At 45.1% G+C, this 20,981-nt stretch overlaps 1 protein-coding gene across 7 annotated transcripts in view; it reads right to left on the minus strand.

Annotated features, from left to right (window-relative positions):
- Window positions 1-20,641, minus strand: part of KIF2A (kinesin family member 2A) — a 76,060-nt gene extending 55,419 nt beyond the window's left edge. For 2 of the 7 annotated variants that reach the window (XM_075839283.1, XM_075839266.1), the window contains exon 1: window positions 20,305-20,640. In XM_075839283.1, coding sequence (XP_075695398.1) covers window positions 20,305-20,365 — 61 coding nt within the window. In that variant the 5' untranslated portion in view covers window positions 20,366-20,640. Of the gene's footprint in view, window positions 1-3,200; window positions 3,226-20,304 lie in introns of all 7 variants that reach the window. The other 5 variants (XM_075839290.1, XM_075839299.1, XM_075839274.1 and 2 more) reach the window with 4 other exon arrangements.
- Window positions 20,642-20,981: the final 340 nt, after the last annotated feature.

A 20,981-nucleotide genomic window follows, 5' to 3' on the forward strand; every position in this document is an offset into this window, starting at 1 on the left:
TTCTAGGGCTCACTTGTCAGCTTTGCTGTATAGATTGGGACAATAAATCAGATTAATCTCTTAATCATTAGAAGGCAAGAGATCAAATAAATCTGCTATTCTATTGCTTTGGGCCTGAATAAGGCAGCATAGTAACACTGTACACTATACAGATAAGGCTCTATATGCACCTGTCACACTCTGGTCTCTGGGGCTCTACTCCAACACTTCCTAAAGACTGTAAGCTTCAGTCCATACTGAGTTTTTTGGCGCCAATTTTGACGCGGAAACCACGTCTGAATCAGCATCAAGAAACGGCCTAAATGGTTTCAAATGGGAGGCAGAGGCGTATTTTTTCCCAGACGGCTTTTGGCCGCTCACGAGGGAAAAATCGGCATGTGCTTCTCGCCATGGTTTCTGCCTCTGACCTCCCGTTTAACATGCGACGCTTGTTTGAGCAAAACACGTGCAGACAGTTCAAAATCTGCCTCAAAATTCATGAAAGTTCTGTGGCAGATTTTTTTCTGCCTGCAAAAAACTGTTGGAGAGATTTCTGCAACAGTTTCTTACATTTGGAGTTTTCAGAAATCCATGCACATGGTTCAGAAACAAACCCCAATCACATGTATGGAACAGACTTTACAGTTGCAAAATATCCTGCAATGGATCTGTTTTGTGTAAACATACCCTAAGGCCTCATGCACATACCCTAAGGCCCATGTGCACGGCCGTGATTTTCGAGTCGGCCAGCAGCGGGCCGTGCACATGGTCGCGTCCATTATTTTCTATGAGCCTGGACCGCAGAACACGGCCGTAATAAGACATGTACGTTCTTTCCACGGTCCAGGCTCCTGGGCCATGCACGGACCGTGGAAACCACGGTCGTGTGCATGGACCCATAGAAATGAATGGGGCCACAATTCTCCTGTGGATTTTCGGAGGAATTGCGGCCGCAAAAGCACGTTCGTGTGCATGGGGCCTTAGACTTAGGGCTTGTCCGAACGTAACGAAATTGCTTCAGAAAAGCTTACACTTTCAACCCATCTAGTTACCCAATGTCACTTTAAATGGACTTGTGTAAGTTAATATAAATATTTTTTTTCCATTAAAATTAGAATTAAAAAAAACAAAACAAATCAAACATCAATGCGTTCGGTGGCAATGTTGGATCTCCCTGGCGCTCTTCTATCATCAGCGGTCACTGATCGATCATCTGGGTCCCCTGCTGTTGCTTGTAAATGACATAGTTGTCCTTCCCTTACCGAATACACAAACGCTGCCAGACGCAAGACACGTAGCTTGCAGACATGTGGGTGGGGGTGCAGAAGAATGACGCTGGATCACTGTACCTGGCCAGAGCAGCGAATGATTGTCTACAAGCAAGATTACAAAAAAAGAAAAATCTGCTGTCAATATATCCCTCTGTGCACGTGCATTAAACTGGTTATCCCAATATTAACATCCATCTCCAGGATAGGTGATAAATGTCTGATCGCTAAGGGAACCACCGATCACTAGAACCCCTTCACCCCTCGCAGTAAGAAGCAGCATAGCGGGAAAACACCAAATTCAAAGACTATGGGACTGAAACAGCCAAGTACAGCCCTGCGACGATTTGCACCTGGGGTTGAAAACTACATCTATGCAAAAACATAGAACTTATTAGGCCCGAGTTCTAACACTATGTGCTGTTTTCTATCATGTTGTCACCCAGACGTCATAAAAGTGCATAGTCCCTGCAGTCTCCTCCCCTGACTTTGTGGCTACTTTAGGTTTTACACTAAATCCCCATAGAGCTCTATAAGACCATGCAAAAACAAATTGCTGACAACCTTCCCAGGTATGTAACGTCAGATTTGTGGTTTCATTCTAAAGCAGAATACATAATAGATGTTACATATCTCATAAAAAAGAACAGGCACAGTAATGTTTATGTCAAGCCCCAACTGGTGAAAGATAATGGTGAACTTTGTGCCAGCATCAGTATACCAAGTTGTTGCTAGCTTCTTAAATTTCTGCGTGCTGATGTTGGCAAACAATCTTGTAGCTAGGAAACTGGTGAACAGGAGGGGGAAAAAAAAAACACCTACTGAAAAAATACTGAGAATTATCAGCAATATCTGCAGAGAAATCCGACAGAAAATCCACACCAAATCGTGCTGATTTTGGTGTAGATTTCATAGCTGATTTTCCAGAGTGTAAAAAAAAATTAAACAAAAAAAATAAATACTCCCGTTCCCGGTCGCTTCCATAGTTCACTCCAGCTGATCCTTGTACAGCCGGCCTACTGCGGGGACTTTTTGTCAGTTATAACTGATTGGCTGCAGTGGTTACATCTGATGAACGATCATCACAGGAGGCCGGTTATACAGAGGCCAGCCAGGGGACCAGGGACACGCTGCCAAGGGAGTAAAGTCTTTTTTTTGTTTTAGACTAAAATAGTGGAGGACTTTGAGACTTGTGGATTTTGCTGTGGATCCGTAGGTAATCTGCATCAAAATCTCCAACAATTGGCATTTGCTGTGGATGGTGACTTCCCCATCAAACTCAATGAGGAAAATCGGCAACAATTCCACATCAGAATTTGACATGCTGTGGATTTTAAAATTCGCACTGCAGATCAATTTCCGTGCTGAGATTTATTAAAACCTCATCCACTTTTCTGCAACTGTATTCTACTACGGATTTTCCGCCCGCAAATCTGGACAGCAAACCTGTAGCAATTCGACTACATAAGAACGTAGCCTACTGCTACAATTCCTCTGCAGCATCATTGCAGGCAAAGTTTGTTGAATGGTTTTACTCAAGTTATATTCAACCCTAACATTTTATCGATAGGAACACAGTAATGGCTGTATAATCATATCTGTAATCGCCACCATTTCTTTTGAATACTTCACAACATGGGCAATATGGGGAAAGTGATCCTCTGAAATGCTCAGTTTCACTGGTGACAAAGAATGAGAATGTTACTCCCTTGCCTCTCCCTTCAGAGGTGGACAGGAAGAAGAGCACCAGGGACTAGGAGTGTAATGACTTTTGTACACAGCAAAGCCCTATGCAGGGAGTCTATGCGGCTCCATATGACTGAGCCGCACAGCCTCCGTACACGGCCATACTTCCCTTCGTTGGGTGCAGTTCATAGAGATGTTCTCCCCTTGTAGCACTGCATATGGAGTTCGATGGAGCATGCTACGATTCTTTTTCTGTTGGATTCATACCGTATTCGTCAGAAAAAGCCTCCACCTGAAATACAAATGTCCAATCTGGGGATACAGAAAATGTACTCGAATGAGCTCAAGTTATGCTTCTATATGAAACAAGAACAGAGTTTCTATTGTTATGTCATCTGGGGATCAGTGCATTCCTGTACCGCATGGTCCTGACCTTGCCCACGTGTCACCTGCGCTACTGCATTTCTGCTCAAGTTTTCTTCCTAAAATCAATGTCTGCATCAACTGCCTGAGGAAACAAGCCAGTGACGGGTATCGGGCGTGGAGGAAAACAATACTCTCCGGTTTATTTTAGTTGATCAGCTGAAGGTGAATACTGAAATGACTTACACTAGAGTAACCTGCCTGACTCTACTTTCTGACTTCTGACATTTAAAAGTCTGCATCTGAAGGACTCCATGAGCTGGGACCCCCTGATTGTTAGAACAGTGCCAATTAAGGTCTAGATTAGGACTGGCAACAGCAGCTCAGTTTTGGAAGATCTCCAAATTGAAAGCCATAAGGTTAGAGCCCACTTAAAGAGGCTCTGTCACCACATTATAAGAGCCCTATCTCCTACATAAGGAGATCGGCGCTATAATGTAGGTGACAGTAATGCTTTTTATTTCGAAAAACGATCTATTTTAAACCACTATGAGCGATTTTTAGCTTTATGCTAATGAGTTTCTTAATGCCCAAGTGGGCGTGTTTTACTTTAGACCAAGTGGGCGTTGTACATAGGAGTGTAAGATGCTGACCAATCAGCGTCATACACTTCTCTCCATTCATTTACACTGCACTAGCGATATAGTTATATCGTTATGTGCAGCTACATACACACACTATAACATTACTGCAGTGTCCTGATAATGACTATACATCACTACCAGCCTGGACGTGATGTTTATTCAGAATCCTGACAGGTCTGTAGCGTCTCGATTCCAGCAAGGCAAGCGTAATCTCGCGAGATTACGATGTAACATGTCATTTCAAACGAGATTACGCTTGCCTTGCTGGAATCTCACAGAAAAGATTCAGAAGTGTCAGGATTCTGAATAAACATCACGTCCAGGCTGGTAGTGATGTAAATTCATTATCAGGACACTGTAGTAATGTTAATGTTTGTGTATGTAGCTGCACATAACAATATAACTATATCGCTAGTGCAGTGTAAACGAATGGAGAAGTGCATGACGCTGATTGGTCAGCGTCATACACTCCTCTGTACAACGCCCACTTGGTTTATAGCAGAAAAAGGGGAGTTGAAACCAGCGCGGAGAGTGCAAAATCTGTTAAAAACGGGAATCTTCTTCCAAGTTTTAATGTATCTTTGTTAAAAACAAAACAATGAACTACGAAAAAATAGTGGTGACAGGCAGGTAATGACCTACGCGTTTCAGACCCTCGCTGGGTCCTTAGTCATGGCTTATGATCATAAGCCATGACTAAGGACCCAGCGAGGGTCTGAAACGCGTAGGCTACCGCCTATCTCCTCATCACTCTCTGTACCTTGGTCATTACCTACCCATCACCACTATGTTTTCGTAGTTCATTGTTTTGTTTTTAACAAAGATACATTAAAACTTGGAAGAAGATTCCCGTTTTTAACAGATTTTGCACTCTCAGCGCTGGTTTCAACTCCCCTTTTTCTGCTGTTTCTCTTGCGTGTGCCGACACGAGGATCCGTGCGCTGACTATCATACCCTACTTGTGACAAGGTGAGCTGGAGGATTTTTCCACATTTTTTCTGCACTTGGTTTATAGTAAAACACGCACACTTGGCCATTAAGAAACTCATTAGCATAAAGCTAAAAATCGCTCATAAAGTGGTTTAAAATAGATCGTTTTTCGAAATAAAAAGCATTATGGTCACCTACATTATAGCGCCGATCTTCTTATATAGGAGATAGGGGGCACTTATAATGTGGTGACAGTCTCTAAGTGTTCCAGGACACCCTTTATTTTAGTGAATGGTGAGGGTCCCAGCTCATGGACCCCCATAAATCCGTTTTTAATTAGATTAATAAAGATCCAATAATATAGATATTTCCTATCCAACTCTTATTTTCCCTTGAATTAAATGTGGCTAGAAGCTTTGGCCAAGCCAAACATATATGTGTTAATGGGGGATTGGGAGTGTTATATGGCAGTTGTTAAAGTAAGTCTTTGTCATAGTATCATAGTTTTAAGACCAAAGAAAGATATGTCTAGGAAGTTCAGCCTACTATTTTGCAATGTTGATCACGGGGGAAGACAAAACCCCATGAGGCAATAGCTAATTTTCCTAATTTTGGGGAAAAATTCCTTCCAGACTAATATGGCAAGCAGAATAAATCCTTGGATCAACAACACATCTACAGTAATATAGTAAACAGCCTAATGGGTTTTTGTCCTACAGAAGTAGGTGCCCTGCTCTGGACCTCACTCTGTGAGCCTAAGTGGCAAACCGCTGCAAAGAACACCTTCAGCTCTGGCAGATGGCGCAATTCATCGGAATTCATTTGAATGGGCGCCGTGTAATACTAAATTTCCTCTGCAGCAACCCTCAACTTTGCCAATCGATGCGCGGAGGTTTTACCAGCCAGATGCATGACCACCAGCAGCTTGCTTTAGAGAATTGGTTGTCCAGAAACCAAAAAGAGAAAACATGAGCGGTTTGTAATAAGAAGCTATATTTTACTTAGGGGATGAAAAAAAACCCTATACCTTAAATGATCATAAAAATTGCTTTATAGAAGAAAAACTTGTGGTTTTATGGAGCAATACTGATGTGGTTCTCAAATACTATTGCCCCTTTGTGAACCTGGTCTATCATGTTGTTGCTTCTGATATTAACTACCAGAAATTTCAATTAATCTGACATTTTGGCATCAGCAGAAAATACCCCAAAAATAGTTCTCAGTTCTTGCTCACTAGAACAAAAATAAAAAAGTCTGATTGGCTCCTGGAACAGTCTAACTTATTCTTGAAGTAAACTGTATTCTGCTCTGAGCAAGTGTCCCTACATCGTGCCTTACCACACATTTAAGAAACACAGTATGGCGAAAATGATACATTAAATGCAGTTAGTAGCAGGAACTATTTGTCCCTATGTTACAAGGTCGAGATAAGTAACAGAAAATCTTTGTTCTTGGACTTCTTTGATACACCAAGCACAACAAGTGACAGTATTAACCCTCTGGAGTCAGCGGCAGGTGTCACAAGAATGACCTGAACTAGAACACATCTCAGTAAGGTTTTTTTTACCTTTCTTTTCTAATCAAGATCTATAGATTTTCCCATGCCAAAACCATTTTCATATTCCCTATTAAGAAAATTCTAAGTCAATAAAGGGGGAGGGGAGTCCTCTGTTCAGGATCGCCATCTCTTGTCCAGTCTCGAAAGCAGTTCCAAAAAAACGTCTGTTGCTCTGGATGACCTGTCCTGTATTACATAGACAACCCATTAATTTCAATGGGCAATGTGTAATGCTCAATTTCCCCTGTGGTGGCACTGCAGAGAAATAGAACACTTACTGCAAGATTTCCATACAGATTACAGCTGATCTCTGAGGGACCCAGAAGGAGACACTTTGTGATCAGCTTATTGTCAAGGAATCCTCCTAACAAGTAGGTATTGTTCAAAGTAAACAACCCCTTTAACCCTATCAGGACCAAAGGTCATCGATGCCTCATCGACCAGGCCTAAATTATAGAAAGCATATACTTTGTATCCCCTGTGCCCCTTCTTGTTAGAATACAATATATGTAATTCGTCTGCAATGTTCGTTGCAGAGCTGGGCGATTAATAAAATTAATTCGCCCTCAAGGACCTCACGATTCTGTTTAACAGAATCGTGGAATCGATTCTTTAGTGGCGCTATCCTGCAGGAGGAAGCTCCACCCCACCACTGCCTGGTCCGCCCCATTCTATCTCTGCTTCCCATGGTACTGCTGTACCGTATTGAACAAAATGATACAGCATGGAAACAGCAGTTCCACGGGAATCAGGGACTACTAGTACGTAACCACACCGCCCTGTAGATACCACCCCGCTGTAGATAGAACCCCCTCATAGATCACACCACAACCATGTACCTTTTAGATCGCACCACAACCCACCCCCCCGTTATAGATCACGATGCTGTACACAGAACCCCCCTTGCAAATCGCACCACCACCCCCGTTGTACCTTGCAGATTGCACCACCACACCCCTTGTGCCTTGCAGATCGCACCACCAACCCCCTTGTGCCTTGCAGATCGCACCACCAACCCCCTTGTGCCTTGCAGATCGCACCACCAACCCCCTTGTGCCTTGCAGATCGCACCACCACCCCTAGTACAATTGTACATAGCACCATCCCCCCTAGTACATCGCACCCACCCGAGTACATCGCACCCCCCCCCCCATTGTACCTTGCAGATCGCCCCACCCCCTTGTACCTCGCACCACCCCCTTGTACCTCGCACCACAAAACCCCCCTCCTTATAGATTGCGCCGATGTAACTCCCACTCTGAGCCGAATCCCCGGCCAAAGCACGGGCTACCTCTGGCCGGGGATTCAGCTCCTAGTGGCAGCTACAGCAGCGCGATCTACAAAGAAGGAGGGTGGTGCTGCAATCTGCAAGGGGGGTGGGGGTGCGATCTACACATGTGGGTGAGATCTACATGTGGGCGTGCTATTTGCAATGGGGTGTGGCACTATATTGGGGGGGGGTGGCACTATGTGGGCACTCACTACGTGTGGGCACTGGGGCACTATCTACCCTGAAAAACAAAATCCATAATTTTTATTTTTTATTTTAATGGTCATGAAAGACGGACTGGAAATGGATGAGAATTTGGAGACACTGATTCAAAATGGACATGAAAAACTGACCATTGATCAGTTTTTAATTTTTTTTCACCGTCGTGTGTTTGTAGCCTAAATGACTGATGCCAGGAGTCCCGTTCACATGTACGGTGGTCGGGCCGCAAAATCCGGCTGACACGGGCCGTTAACCGCGGTCGTGTGAATCCGGCAATGTCGGGGAACGGCTGAGGGGGATGTTAGTGCACGCAGCGCCTCATTGATTATAGATTGTGTAAACCTGTTCCCTGCCAGGGAACACAGAAGTTATAATCAATTAGATATACATTTTTCCAATTGGATTTATGATAAAATAAAGCATTTGCAAAGGTTAAAAGTTGTGACGTTACGTACAATATTTGCAGCAATAAATGTTAAAGTTATTTCTATAAAGAAAATGTATTAACCCCATCCCGACATTTGACGTATCCATACGCCAAAGTCGGGTAGGGGGAAGTATGGAGCGGGCACACGCAGTGAGCTTGCTCCATACGATGCCGTTGTCGGCTGTATGTTACAAACAAAACTTCAGTGTAACTATACCGACCGCAGCATTTAAATCGTCAGAAAGAGGGGGGCAACCTCCTCTAACAGCTCATCGCGCACCCTGCAACGCAATCGCGAGGGGGCGATGGTTGCTATGGCTGCCTGTGGGCTTTATGAACGCCCCCAGGTCTGCCATCTTTGTACACCTATTAAGCCTTGCCTCCGGCTGAAAGGACAGGACAAGTTTTACAAATAAACTTTTCAGACATCATGATTCATGAATCATGGCGATCACATGCTCAGAAGCCAAACCAATTGGTTTGGCTATCAGTGAGCAGGTTGCTGGGGTGCCAGAACGCTCTCCTCAGTGCTATGCAGGCACAAACACGGGACTGTAGAGTCACGCACTGACTGCACGGGGCATATGCAACTAGGATGTGAATCTACATATTAGAGGAATGAAGGGGTTAAGCAGCTCTACTTTGGGGAATGAGCCGCCATAAAGTATGGTGGCTCATGTCCGGCTCAGAAGGGCAAACACTATGTAGATGATAGACCATACTAGTATGTACGGTACCCACACTAAAACTATAAAAATCTTCTATATGAAACCAAATTTTTAGATGTCCGCTAACTTCTATAGGGAAAACTGAACTTGCATTCAAAAAATGGAGGAGTATGGTGCAATTTTTTCATCCCACATGTGTTTCTCCGTAGACAAATATTAGCTGTATATTCAGGAACATTCCCGTACAGATCTCACACAGACAAGGCTCCAGGCTTAAACAATTACTCGGGTGCCTTTGGTTCCTAAGTCTAAAAAGTTAGGGGCCTCATGGATTTTTTCGATGACCAAATATTACATTTACATATACATACAGTGAAGGAAATAAGTTTTTGATCCCTTGCTGATTTTGTAAGTTTGCCCACTGTCAAAGTCATAAACAGTCTAGAATTTTTAGGCTAGGTTAATTTTACCAGTGAGAGATAGATTACATTAAAAAAAAAACTGAAAATCACATTGTCAAAATTATATATATTTATTTGCATTGTGCACAGAGAAATAAGTATTTGATCCCTGTGGCAAACAAGACTTAATACTTGGTGGCAAAACCCTTGTTGGCAAGCACAGCAGTCAGACGTTTTTGGTAGTTGATGATGAGGTTTGCACACATGTTAGATGGAATTTTGGCCCACTCCTCTTTGCAGATCATCTGTAAATCATTAAACATCGGCACCAGAGGCTACAGTTGATTCTGCAGCAGCATCAGCGTTTGCAGGTAAGTCGATCTTACCTGCAAACGCTGATGCTGCTGCAGAATCAACTGTAGCCTCTGGTGCCGATGTGGCCGTCACGATGCAGGACCTGTGAGTGACGTCACAGATCTGCACTGTCAGAAGCTGGGCGTTCTGAAGAGAAGTGGATGATACTTCTCATCAGAACGCCCAGCTAGTGAAAATATTAAAAACGCCCCGATGTACGCACATAATACACGCCCACTTGGACTTTTACTTTTAAACACACCCACTTGGACTTTTGCAAGCCTCATTTGCATAACTACAAAAATGGTCATAACTTGGCCAAAAATGCTCGTTTTTTAAAAATAAAAACGTTACTATAATCTACATTGCAGCGCCTATCTGCTGCAATAGCAGATAGGGGTTGCAAAATCTGGTGACAGAGCCTCTTTAAGATTTCGAGGCTGTCGCTTGGCAACTCGGATCTTCAGCTCCCTCCATAAGTTTTCGAAGGGATTAAGGTCTGGAGACTGGCTAGGCCACTCCATGACCTTAATGTGCTTCTTTTTGAGCCACTCCTTTGTTGCCTTGGCTGTATGTTTCGGGTCATTGTCGTGCTGGAAGACCCAGCCACGAGCCATTTTTAATGTCCTGGTGGAGGGAAGGAGGTTGTCACTCAGGATTTGACGGTACATGGCTCCATCCATTCTCCCATTGATGCGGTGAAGTAGTCCTGTGCCCTTAGCAGAGAAACACCCCCAAAACATAATGTTTCCACCTCCATGCTTGACAGTGGGGACGGTGTTCTTTGGGTCATAGGCAGCATTTCTCTTCCTCCAAACACGGCGAGTTGAGTTAATGCTAAAGAGCTCAATTTTAGTCTCATCTGACCACAGCACCTTCTCCCAATCACTCTCAGAATCATCCAGATGTTCATTTGCAAACTTCAGACGGGCCTGTACATGTGCCTTCTTGAGCAGGGGGACCTTGCGGGCACTGCAGGATTTTAATCCATTACGGCGTAATGTGTTACCAATGGTTTTCTTGGTGACTGTGGTCCCAGCTGCCTTGAGACCATTAACAAGTTCCCCCCGTGTAGTTTTTGGCTGAGCTCTCACCTTCCTCAGGATCAAGGATACCCCACGAGGTGAGATTTTGCATGGAGCCCCAGATCGAAGTCATTTTGTATGTCTTCCATTTTCTTACTATTGCACCAACAGTTGTCTCCTTCTCACCCAGCGTCTTACTTATGGTTTTGTAGCCCATTCCAGCCTTGTGCAGGTCTATGATCTTGTCCCTGTCATCCTTAGAATCTCTTTGGTCTTGCCCATGTTGTAGAGGTTAGAGTCAGACTGATTAATTGAGTCTGTGGACAGGAGTCTTTTATACAGGTGACCATGTAAGAGCTGTCTTTAATGCAGGCACCAAGTTGATTTGGAGCGTGTAACTGGTCTGGAGGAGGCTGAACTCTTAATGGTTTTTAGGGGATCAAATAATTATTTCTCTGTGCAAAATGCAAATAAATATATATAATTTTGACAATGTGATTTTCTGTTATTTTTTATTATATAATCTATCTCTCACTGGTAAAATTAACCTAGCCTAAAAATTCTAGACTGTTCATGTCTTTGACAGTGGGCAAACTTACAAAATCAGCAAGGGATCAAATACTTATTTCCTTCACTGTATATATATATATATATATATATATATATATATATATATATAAATAAAAACAATTTTACGTTAGTAATCCATTTTTTGTTACATTTACAGCCATTTTAGTTACCCTCTAGAGCCCAGATTTCTTTCCTGGAGGCATTCTTCTAGATAAGAATTACCCTGTCATACAAGCAGCACACAGATTTAAAATAATACCATTAATCACTCAGGAAATATAATAGGGACGACGTTATCATTATCCCTATTAATACTGGTGGATGAATAAGAATGTATAAAAATATAAATAATATTAATCGTAATCTAATAATAATTTAACCCCCAAAAAATAAAACATAAAAAATGTCATCCTTCTAACTAGCTTATTGTGGGAATCATTATGAATTATAAAGAAATATATATAAAATTAAATAATGCAGCAATAAGAATAAAAGTATATCTAAATTCCTATTTTTTTTTTTTACTAATGGCAGCAATGACAAATTACCAAAACAAGCAGTACTCGCCTATCCTTTCCCCCATCGATCCAGCGGCCCTCCCGGTTATTGTTTAACATACAAGCAGAATGTGACCACTGCAGCCATTCCTAGGGCTCAGCGGTAACAAATTATATTCTAACATGATGCCAGAAATCTAACACATGACCGCTTAGCCCTCTGATTGGCTGCAGCGGTCACATGTTATGTGCATATGAACTATCAAAGGGAACGCCGCCGGGGCATCAGCGCTGGATCACCAGGGGAACGGGTAGGTGATGACTGGTTGTTTTGCTAATTTATGTCACTTGCAGGAAATAGTTAATCATTTTAGGAACCTGGATAACCCCATTAACAATATTACCAGTGACCTAACAATATGTTAATATTATTTGATTTTTCTTTAATATTAATATTGATAATAATTCCACCAATAACCTAGTAACTATAGGGATATTAACACAATAATAATAATAATTTAAACCCTAAGGGCGGATTTACACGAGCGTGTGCGTTTTGCGCGCGCAAAAGGCACTTAACATCGTGTGTCATCACCATATGATGCGTGGCTGTGTGATTTTCGCGCAGCCGCCATCATTATGACACTTTGTTTGTAAACAGAAAAGCACGTGGTGCTTTTCTGTTTTCATTCATACTTTTTACTGCTGTTGCGTGAAAAACGCGCGTCCCACGGAGGTGCCTCCGTGTGGCATGCGTGATTTTCACACACCCATTGACTTCAATGGGTGCGTGATGCGCGAACAACGCAAAAATATAGGACATGTGCGTTTCACGCAGCGGACACACGCTGCGTGAAAGTCACGGACTGTCTAAATGGCTCCATAGACTAACATAGGTCCGTGTGACGCGCGTAAAAAGCACGCGCGTTGCACGGACGTATTACACGTTCGTGTAAATCCGCCCTTAGGCTGAGTTCACACTGAGTTTTTTTTTCAGGCAGAAAATTCTGCCTCAAAATGCCGTTTGGAATTTTGAGGCAGATTTTGATCTGCCTGCACGCCATTTGCCGCAATTTTCGCTCACGCCCATTGAGCGCCACGGGCAAAAACGCTGCGAAGTACGCTTCGTTTGCCTCCCATTAATGTCAATGGGAGGTCAGAGGCGTAAACGCCCGAAGATAGGGCATGTAGCTTCTTTTTCCTGCGAGCGGTTTTTTACCAGTTTCCGCATAGAAAAACTCTGTGTGAACAGAGCCTAAAATAGGACCTGTCATGTCCCCAAAAATCGTAACCTGATCCCAATACCTGCATTGCTCCCTTCCCCTCAGTTCTAGCGCTGCTTATTCCATGTCAGTTTTTCTGCAATCAGCCTCGTTCATGTTGGTGGGTGATATGCTAATTTCTGAAGAAATTGACCACTGGGGGTTCTGTACCGCCCAGCTGTCAATGGGGCGTGACCCTATGCTGCTCTGGCATGTTAACTTTATTCTGCGGGTCAGTATGACTACAGCGATACAAAAATTATAACTTTTTTTTATGTTTTACTACTTTAAAATTATCTGTCGCCATAAGCGGAGCCATTATTATTTTTCCAACAATAGAGCGGTGTAAGGGCTTGTTATTTGGGGGCTATAGTTTTTATTCGTACCATTTTGGGGTCCTAACGACTTTTTGATAACTTTTTATTACAAAATGACCAAAACACAGCAATTCTGGCATTAATTAACCTTTTTTTCCTAGAACGTTCACCCGGGGGTTGAACAACGTAATATTTTAATGGTTCAGCCTTTTACGAACATGGTGATAGCAATTGTGTTTATTTTTTTTATTGTTTACATATTTTTATGTGAAAAATAGGAAACTGCTATTTATTTTATTTCTTAAACATTCCCTTACTTTTACTTTTTTTTTTTTAAAGGGGTTTTCCCACGAGGGACACAAATGAGCTATCCACAAATGTAAGATAGATGAAGGTCCCGCCTATCTCTAGAACGGGGCCCCCTAAACCTCGTTCTAGCTTTTTGTGCTCACACTGACCACCCACCAACTTACTGATTACATGGTCGGGAGTTACGGAAACAGCATAACTCGCTGAGCTACGCTGTTTCCGTAACTCCCATAGTAGTGAATGGCAGTTACTGAACCAGGGTAGCATGCGAGCTACGCAGTTTCCGTAACTACCATTCAGTTCTATGGGACTTACGGAAACAACGTAGCTCAGCGAGCTACGCTGTTTTCTCCTTCATGGTCGGAAATCAGCCAACACACAAAAAGGTAGAACAGGGTTTGGGGGCCCCGTTCTAGAGATAAGTGCGGGTCCCAGAGGTTGGACCCGCATCTATCTGACATTTATGACATATCCTGTGGATATGTCATAAATGTCCCTTGTGGGAAAACCCCTTTAAGTACACGTAGAAGACTTTACCATGTGATCGTTCGATCACTAATGCAATATGCTGCAATACAAATTCTCATTGTATACCGATTGACAGCGATGAACTCCTCACACGTAGGCCATATCTGTGCTCTATTAGGCAGGGTTCACATTGCGCTTTTTTGTTGCCTTTTTGAAATGCTGTATACAAAAACACATCCTAAAAACGCATGTGTTTTTTTAAATACTCGTGCGTTTTTATAAAGTCTTTCAGCTGTAATCTGTAACTCAAAAACGCAACAAAAATGTGCAATGTGAACCCAGCCATAAGTCCTGTCCCTGGAAAAGCTTAATTGTAATTCACAAAAGGCACAGCACCTTCTGTCTAACAGCACAGATGCCGCGGCCACTAACGAGCACGGCATCTGAGAGGTTAAAAGGCGGGAATCCAAGTTGTCTCTGATCTCGGCCGTTGCAAGCAGGTGTCAGCTGTCTGAAACAGCTACCACTCAGCAGGTAGTGAGCCCATGCCATAATGCGATATACGGCGGATGTGCGCTGTGTACGGCAGATGTCACTAAGGGTAAAAATCAATTATACGGTATAATCTTTTAACTTTGACTATGAACAAACGTAGCAGAATTGCTGTGGATTTTCCATCCGGATTTTATAGAAGAAATTTTTGAATGTGCAACATGACAATTTACGCTGCAGAATCTTTATGCATTTGTTGCAAATTTCCCCCATTTAGTCATATAGGAAAATTCACCACAAACGCCAAATTTGCCTATTTTTTTGGGCTGCGGAATAGCTGATCATAATTTAGAAGTGATCATTTACAGGTGGGTCCTGCATGTCAGAGACACCAAGGACCCGCTGTCCCTGAATCAGTCAGTGCCGCTGACCTGACAGAGTCAGTGTAAGGGTATGTGCACACGACCTCTTTTCAGACGTAATGGAGGCGTTTTACGCCTCGAATTACACCTGAAAAGACGGCTCCAATACGTCGGCAAACATCTGCCCATTGCTTGCAATGGGTCTTACGATGTTCTGTGCAGACGAGCTGTCATTTTACGCGTCGCTGTCAAAATACGGCGCGTAAAATGACGGCTCGTCAAAAGAAGTGCAGGACACTTCTTGGGACGTCTTTGGAGCAGTTTTCTCAGACTCTTGAAAACCGCTCTAAAAACGTCCGTAAAAAACGCTGCGAAAACGCTGCGAAATACGCGAGTTGCTCAAAAAACTTCTGAAAATCAGGGGCTGTTTTCCCTTGAAAACAGCTCTGTATTTTCAGACGTTTTAGGTCACTACGTGTGCACATACCCTAGTGAACGATACAGCTGTTCTGTATAGAGAACACTGAACAGCTGCATCTCCAAAAGTAAAACAAATTTTTTATAGAAACTATTTACAAAGTTACACTGACTAATCTATTTATTAAAAATATATATATACCCTCAAAGGTGTACATAGCCTTCAAACGTAGGGCCTAGTCCAGAACGTGGGTCAGAGAGTGGCCGAGATCCACGCAGTTTATTACACTCAGTTCACATTATACTGTTCCGTCAGGGGAATAAAATAAATGAGAAAAACTAAACAGATAAAAACAAGGGGACATATTTCCAAAACACAGAAAAAGGCCATACTTACAAATGGACACAGCCAGGTCAGAAACGCTGATGAAGGAGAGAGAGCAGGTGCTTTAAATAATAATAGCCACTCCCACTAGTCTTGAGGGGAGTGGTATGTGGTGCATGGGATGTGTAGTAAGAAATAATAAATGAATAGTGTATGTGCAAGTGTAATACTATAAGTGAAATATAGGGGGCAGTAATGAGTAAAGTGCATCAAAAATAAATGAATAATGGGATGCAAGTGTTTCTGACCTGGCTGTGTCCATTTGTAAGTATGGCCTTTTTTGGTGTTTTTGTATATATGTCCCCTTGTTTTTATCTGTTCTGTCTGTGCATCAGGAGCTTTTCACTCCAGTTAGGGAGTTAGGGACTCGCAAGTCTGGGGATCCTTGTCGTGGATTGCGAGCTTGCGTCCTTTTGGCCAAAATGATCACTAATACCCCAGGTATTTTTCATTATTACTTATATTCGCTTCTTTTGGACACAGCCGGGTCTTTGATGCTGGGAGAGCTTGGTGTGTTGTTGTTTGGCATAGCAAGCAGGGTAGCCCGCTCTATGAATTATCAAGGCGTCACAAATAGGCTTCTACCTGGCTACACACGTTGCGCCTCATGACTTACACACTATCCCTCCATGTTTCACACACTTGCATCCCATTATTAATTTATTTTTGATGCACTTTACTCATTACTGCCCCCTATATTTCACTTATAGTATTACACTTGCACATACACTATTCATTTATTATTTCTTACTACACATCCCATGCACCACATACCACTCCCCTCAAGACTAGTGGGAGTGGCTATTATTATTTAAAGCACCTGCTCACTCTCCTTCATCAGCGTTTCTGACCTGGCTGTGTCCATTTGTAAGTATGGCCTTTTTCGGTGTAAATGAGAAAAACTAAAGCGATGGATTTGTTGCATGACGGGAACCAACGTCACCTGGCGGAACCGATTGATTTTAATGGATAGTAGCCATTGATTTTAATAGGGAATAGCGTAGTTGACTATCCCGTAAAAAAAACAAAGAACTGCTAAACTTATACATCATAGGCTTTTCATGACATATACGTTAAACCAATGCCATTATTGCCTATGGGTCACGGATGCCACGGTTATGCATCCGTCAAAGCCTTTAACACAGTTTTCCCTGCGTACTCGGTAAACGTAGGCAACGAATGAGATGAATGGGGCCTTAGACCTCATTCACAAATATATTCAGGATCTGTACAAAAAATTAATTTAATATGGTCATAAATAGGGAGTCAAATACAGAGAAATCAATTTGTATTTCACGTCCACATTGGTTTCCTGCAGTTAATATAGCGCCAACATCTTCCACAGCAGCGTACAATTATATTTCAGAACAGTTATTAAGGCCTTAGAGAAGCTGGTAAGATTTTGCCATGTATAAAAGCAGAGCAGACACTAAGAGCAGATAGCAACCAACCAATCAGATCACAGCTTTCATTTTACAGCTTGCACCAAAAAGCAGGACTCTCGTTGCTATGGGCCACCGCTACACATTTTGTCTGCCCTAGTTTATAGACCAGGTCCAAAACGAGTGAGTACATCTTCTATCATGGAGAGGAGATCAGAGGAACAGAAACCAAGATTGCGAACTTAGTTCTGCATTTCAGGTTCACCACGTCGTCACCAGAGATTACGGCTTCCTTCAGAAGTTGTGGGCCACACAATAAACGGCATGCACGTGATGTTATACTATGACGTCATACAGGAAACAGGCGTCACCTTGTCAGACCTACTTTTCGTGACATTGCGTAACAAGGACATAGGTCTCCCAGCTGTAAACGTGAATAATCATGGATGACTTAGAGAGTGCACAGACTTTACAACGCTCAAGAATCAGATGCTTCCAGCAGCTGTGAACTAGTAACGGAAGCGTTACCCCCTCAATCTGGCCATAGCAACAAGTCCTGGCACCGATAGGATGATGGGAAATGTGGACCAATCAGCAGGCAGGGCTGGGCATACTGATGCAGATCACTGCACAATCCGTGGATCTCTGCTTCGGTCCCTTGCTGCTGCCTGGGTACAAGAGGGTTACTTTGGGCAGGCAAGCGGTAGGTCGTAGATAATACTCTGGGCATTCCCATCGCTATTTCCAAGACATGGATCTCAGTAACCACAAAGAATAAAATAAAGGAAAATAATAGTGAGGCTACGGTATTTCCGGCAGTTTAAAAGGGGGTTAACACAAAGTTCTGAACCCACAAACACTAGGCCCAACAGTATAGGATAAACGTTACGCCTGCCAAGCCCATTCATACCCACCAGGCAGCATTGTAACGTACACAGCGAGCAACCGACACAATTCATTCATTGTAAGATCCCGGTTACTGTGGTAATGACAACCTAAAACATTCAGAGAGGAGGGGACTGTAATGTGTCACCACAACGTGCTGGAACTGCAAATCCGCTCCTCGCACATACATCAATGATTTCTTATCCAGCATGTGGCATCAAACTGGGGGCGAATAAATAAAGCAAAGCGAGGGGATATGCCACCACAGAGAGTTAATAGTTATCATTGGGATGCACCTATGTAGGGCACGGTGACTGGCAAACATGTGCTCTGACTGCAGAACGAGGCAGCGGTACTGAAACACCAGGAGAGGAAGACGATGAATAATGTTCACAGGACAAAGGCACCATAATACAGCAAGAAATGGGTTAATGAAACCCGAGACATTGCGTCCTCCGGTCTGTCAGAGGTGTCATTATTCAGCCTGTGCCGGTTACTAGGAAAAGTGACACCACAACATACACCTCGCAGCTTACCCGGCCCTGACCTGCCAACCTCTCTACCCTGATTACATACAATCAGTTATATCCCGGGGTGTTACCACCACAACGCCACTCAGAAAGACTTCAAGTGTTTAACAGTGCCATCAGGACTGCTAGATCACCGTCACGTGACAGGCCCTCATGCCAACTGCAGATACTATACCGGGCAACATTAATATACCAGGGATAGGCAAAAAACTGTACATCATTTGAGTCAATCTGAATGTTTCATGGCCTAACAATAAGAACTGCCATAGACATTAAAAGAAAAAGTTAGGAGGCAAAACCTAATTTATAGGTTCTTGGGCACCATGTGGATTGCCCAGCCATGTCATAAATGTCTGCCATCACTGACACATAGGTTAGAAAGAACCCACACAGCCTACCAACCACCTTTTAGAATATTTAAAAGTGACTTGTGCCAGCCAGGCCGCACACAGGCCCGTGCCAGCCAGACGCCCCGCGGACAGGCCCGTGCCAGCCAGACGCCACTCGCCCGCCAGACGCCCCGCGCCAGCCAGAGACCCACCCCTTTGCAACGGCCCGCGCCAGCCAGAGACCCCCCCACCCGCGCAGCGGCCCGTGCCAGCCAGAGACCCCGCGCACCGGCCCGTGCCAGCCAGAGACCCCGCGCACCGGCCCGTGCCAGCCAGAGACCCCGCGCACCGGCCCGTGCCAGCCAGAGACCCTGCGCACCGGCCCGTGCCAGCCAGAGACCCCGCGCACCGGCCCGTGCCAGCCAGAGACCCCGCGCACCGGCCCGTGCCAGCCAGAGACCCCGCGCACCGGCCCGTGCCAGCCAGAGATCCCGCGCACCGGCCCGTGCCAGCCAGAGACCACCCGTGCAATGGCCCAGCCAGAGACTCCGCGCAATGGCCCAGCCAGAGACCCCGCGCACCGGCCCGTGCCAGCCAGAGACCCCGCGCACCGGCCCGTGCCAGCCAGAGACCCCGCGCACCGGCCCGTGCCAGCCAGAGACCCCGCGCACCGGCCCGTGCCAGCCAGAGACCCCGCGCACCGGCCCGTGCCAGCCAGAGACCCCGCGCACCGGCCCGTGCCAGCCAGAGACCCCGCGCACCGGCCCGTGCCAGCCAGAGACCCCGCGCACCGGCCCGTGCCAGCCAGAGACCCCGCGCACCGGCCCGTGCCAGCCAGAGACCACCCGTGCAATGGCCCAGCCAGAGACGCCGCGCAATGGCCCCTGCCAGGCAGAGACCCCGCGCACCGGCCCGTGCCAGGCAGAGACCCCACGCACCGGCCCGTGCCAGCCAGAGACCCCGCGCACCCTGCCTGCGCCAGCTAGACCCCCGTGCATTGGTTCACGCCAGACACTCAGTTGTGTGACATCTTGGATAGACATGCCATGCTTCTAGGATCGCTCCAGCAGCTGACAATAGTCTATGACTGCATTTTCCTGCTCAGACAATCGGCCAATGTTCAGACAGACCCTCCCCCATCCTATCATTACACCACTGCCCGAGAAAGCAGAGCCCAATCCCGTCACAATTGTCATCCTCACCTCTCCATCCTGCTCCACTGCAGCTACCCAGCCCTACCCGGGAGACTACAACACAATGGCGGCTCCCGAGCACACGAATGAATGAAGATCATACACACTCACCATCGCTCCTCTTGATCTCCACATAGACCCCTATCTGGATCTTTCCGAAGCTGGCTGCCATGCCTCCTCCACCACCTCCTCCGTACCCCGGTCCCTTCTACTGCTGCCAGGGGCCGGCCTCTCTCCCGCGCTCAGTGGGCTCGCACTGCCTGTTATTGTTTGAAAAATGAGGACAGCTGACGCCAGGCGATGCCGGGGAAACAGGAGGAGGAGGGGAGGACGGGACGGGGCTCTGGAGGAGGTGGGGTGCGGGCGATGAAGCGCCTCTGCCGGTCACATTCACAGCCAGAGAAGGAGGAGACGTAACCGAAACTAGGAAAGACCTCAACACGCATGCGCGGCGACGTCACCAAGCTGCTAGAAGGGCCGTACATGCGCAGAAGAAGGCATGGTCCTCATGAACTAAACAGCTAACGTCTGCGGTGCGCGAACCGGAGGTGGACGGGGCGCATTAAAACACATTGATGAGGCTGTGTAGATGGTGCCACAGTGCACTCTAGATAACGTAACAGCTCCCTATGTTAGTGCCGCATCCCTCCTACATAATGCCACAGTGCCCCCCCCGTAGATAGTGCCACAGTGCCCTCTGTAGATAATGTAACAGCGCCCTATGTATATAGTGCCACATCCCTCCTAGATAATGTCATAGTGCCCCCTGTAGATAATACCACAGTGCC

Source organism: Rhinoderma darwinii, chromosome 1 (genome assembly GCF_050947455.1).
Source record: "Rhinoderma darwinii isolate aRhiDar2 chromosome 1, aRhiDar2.hap1, whole genome shotgun sequence".
Classification (NCBI taxonomy): domain Eukaryota; kingdom Metazoa; phylum Chordata; class Amphibia; order Anura; family Rhinodermatidae; genus Rhinoderma; species Rhinoderma darwinii.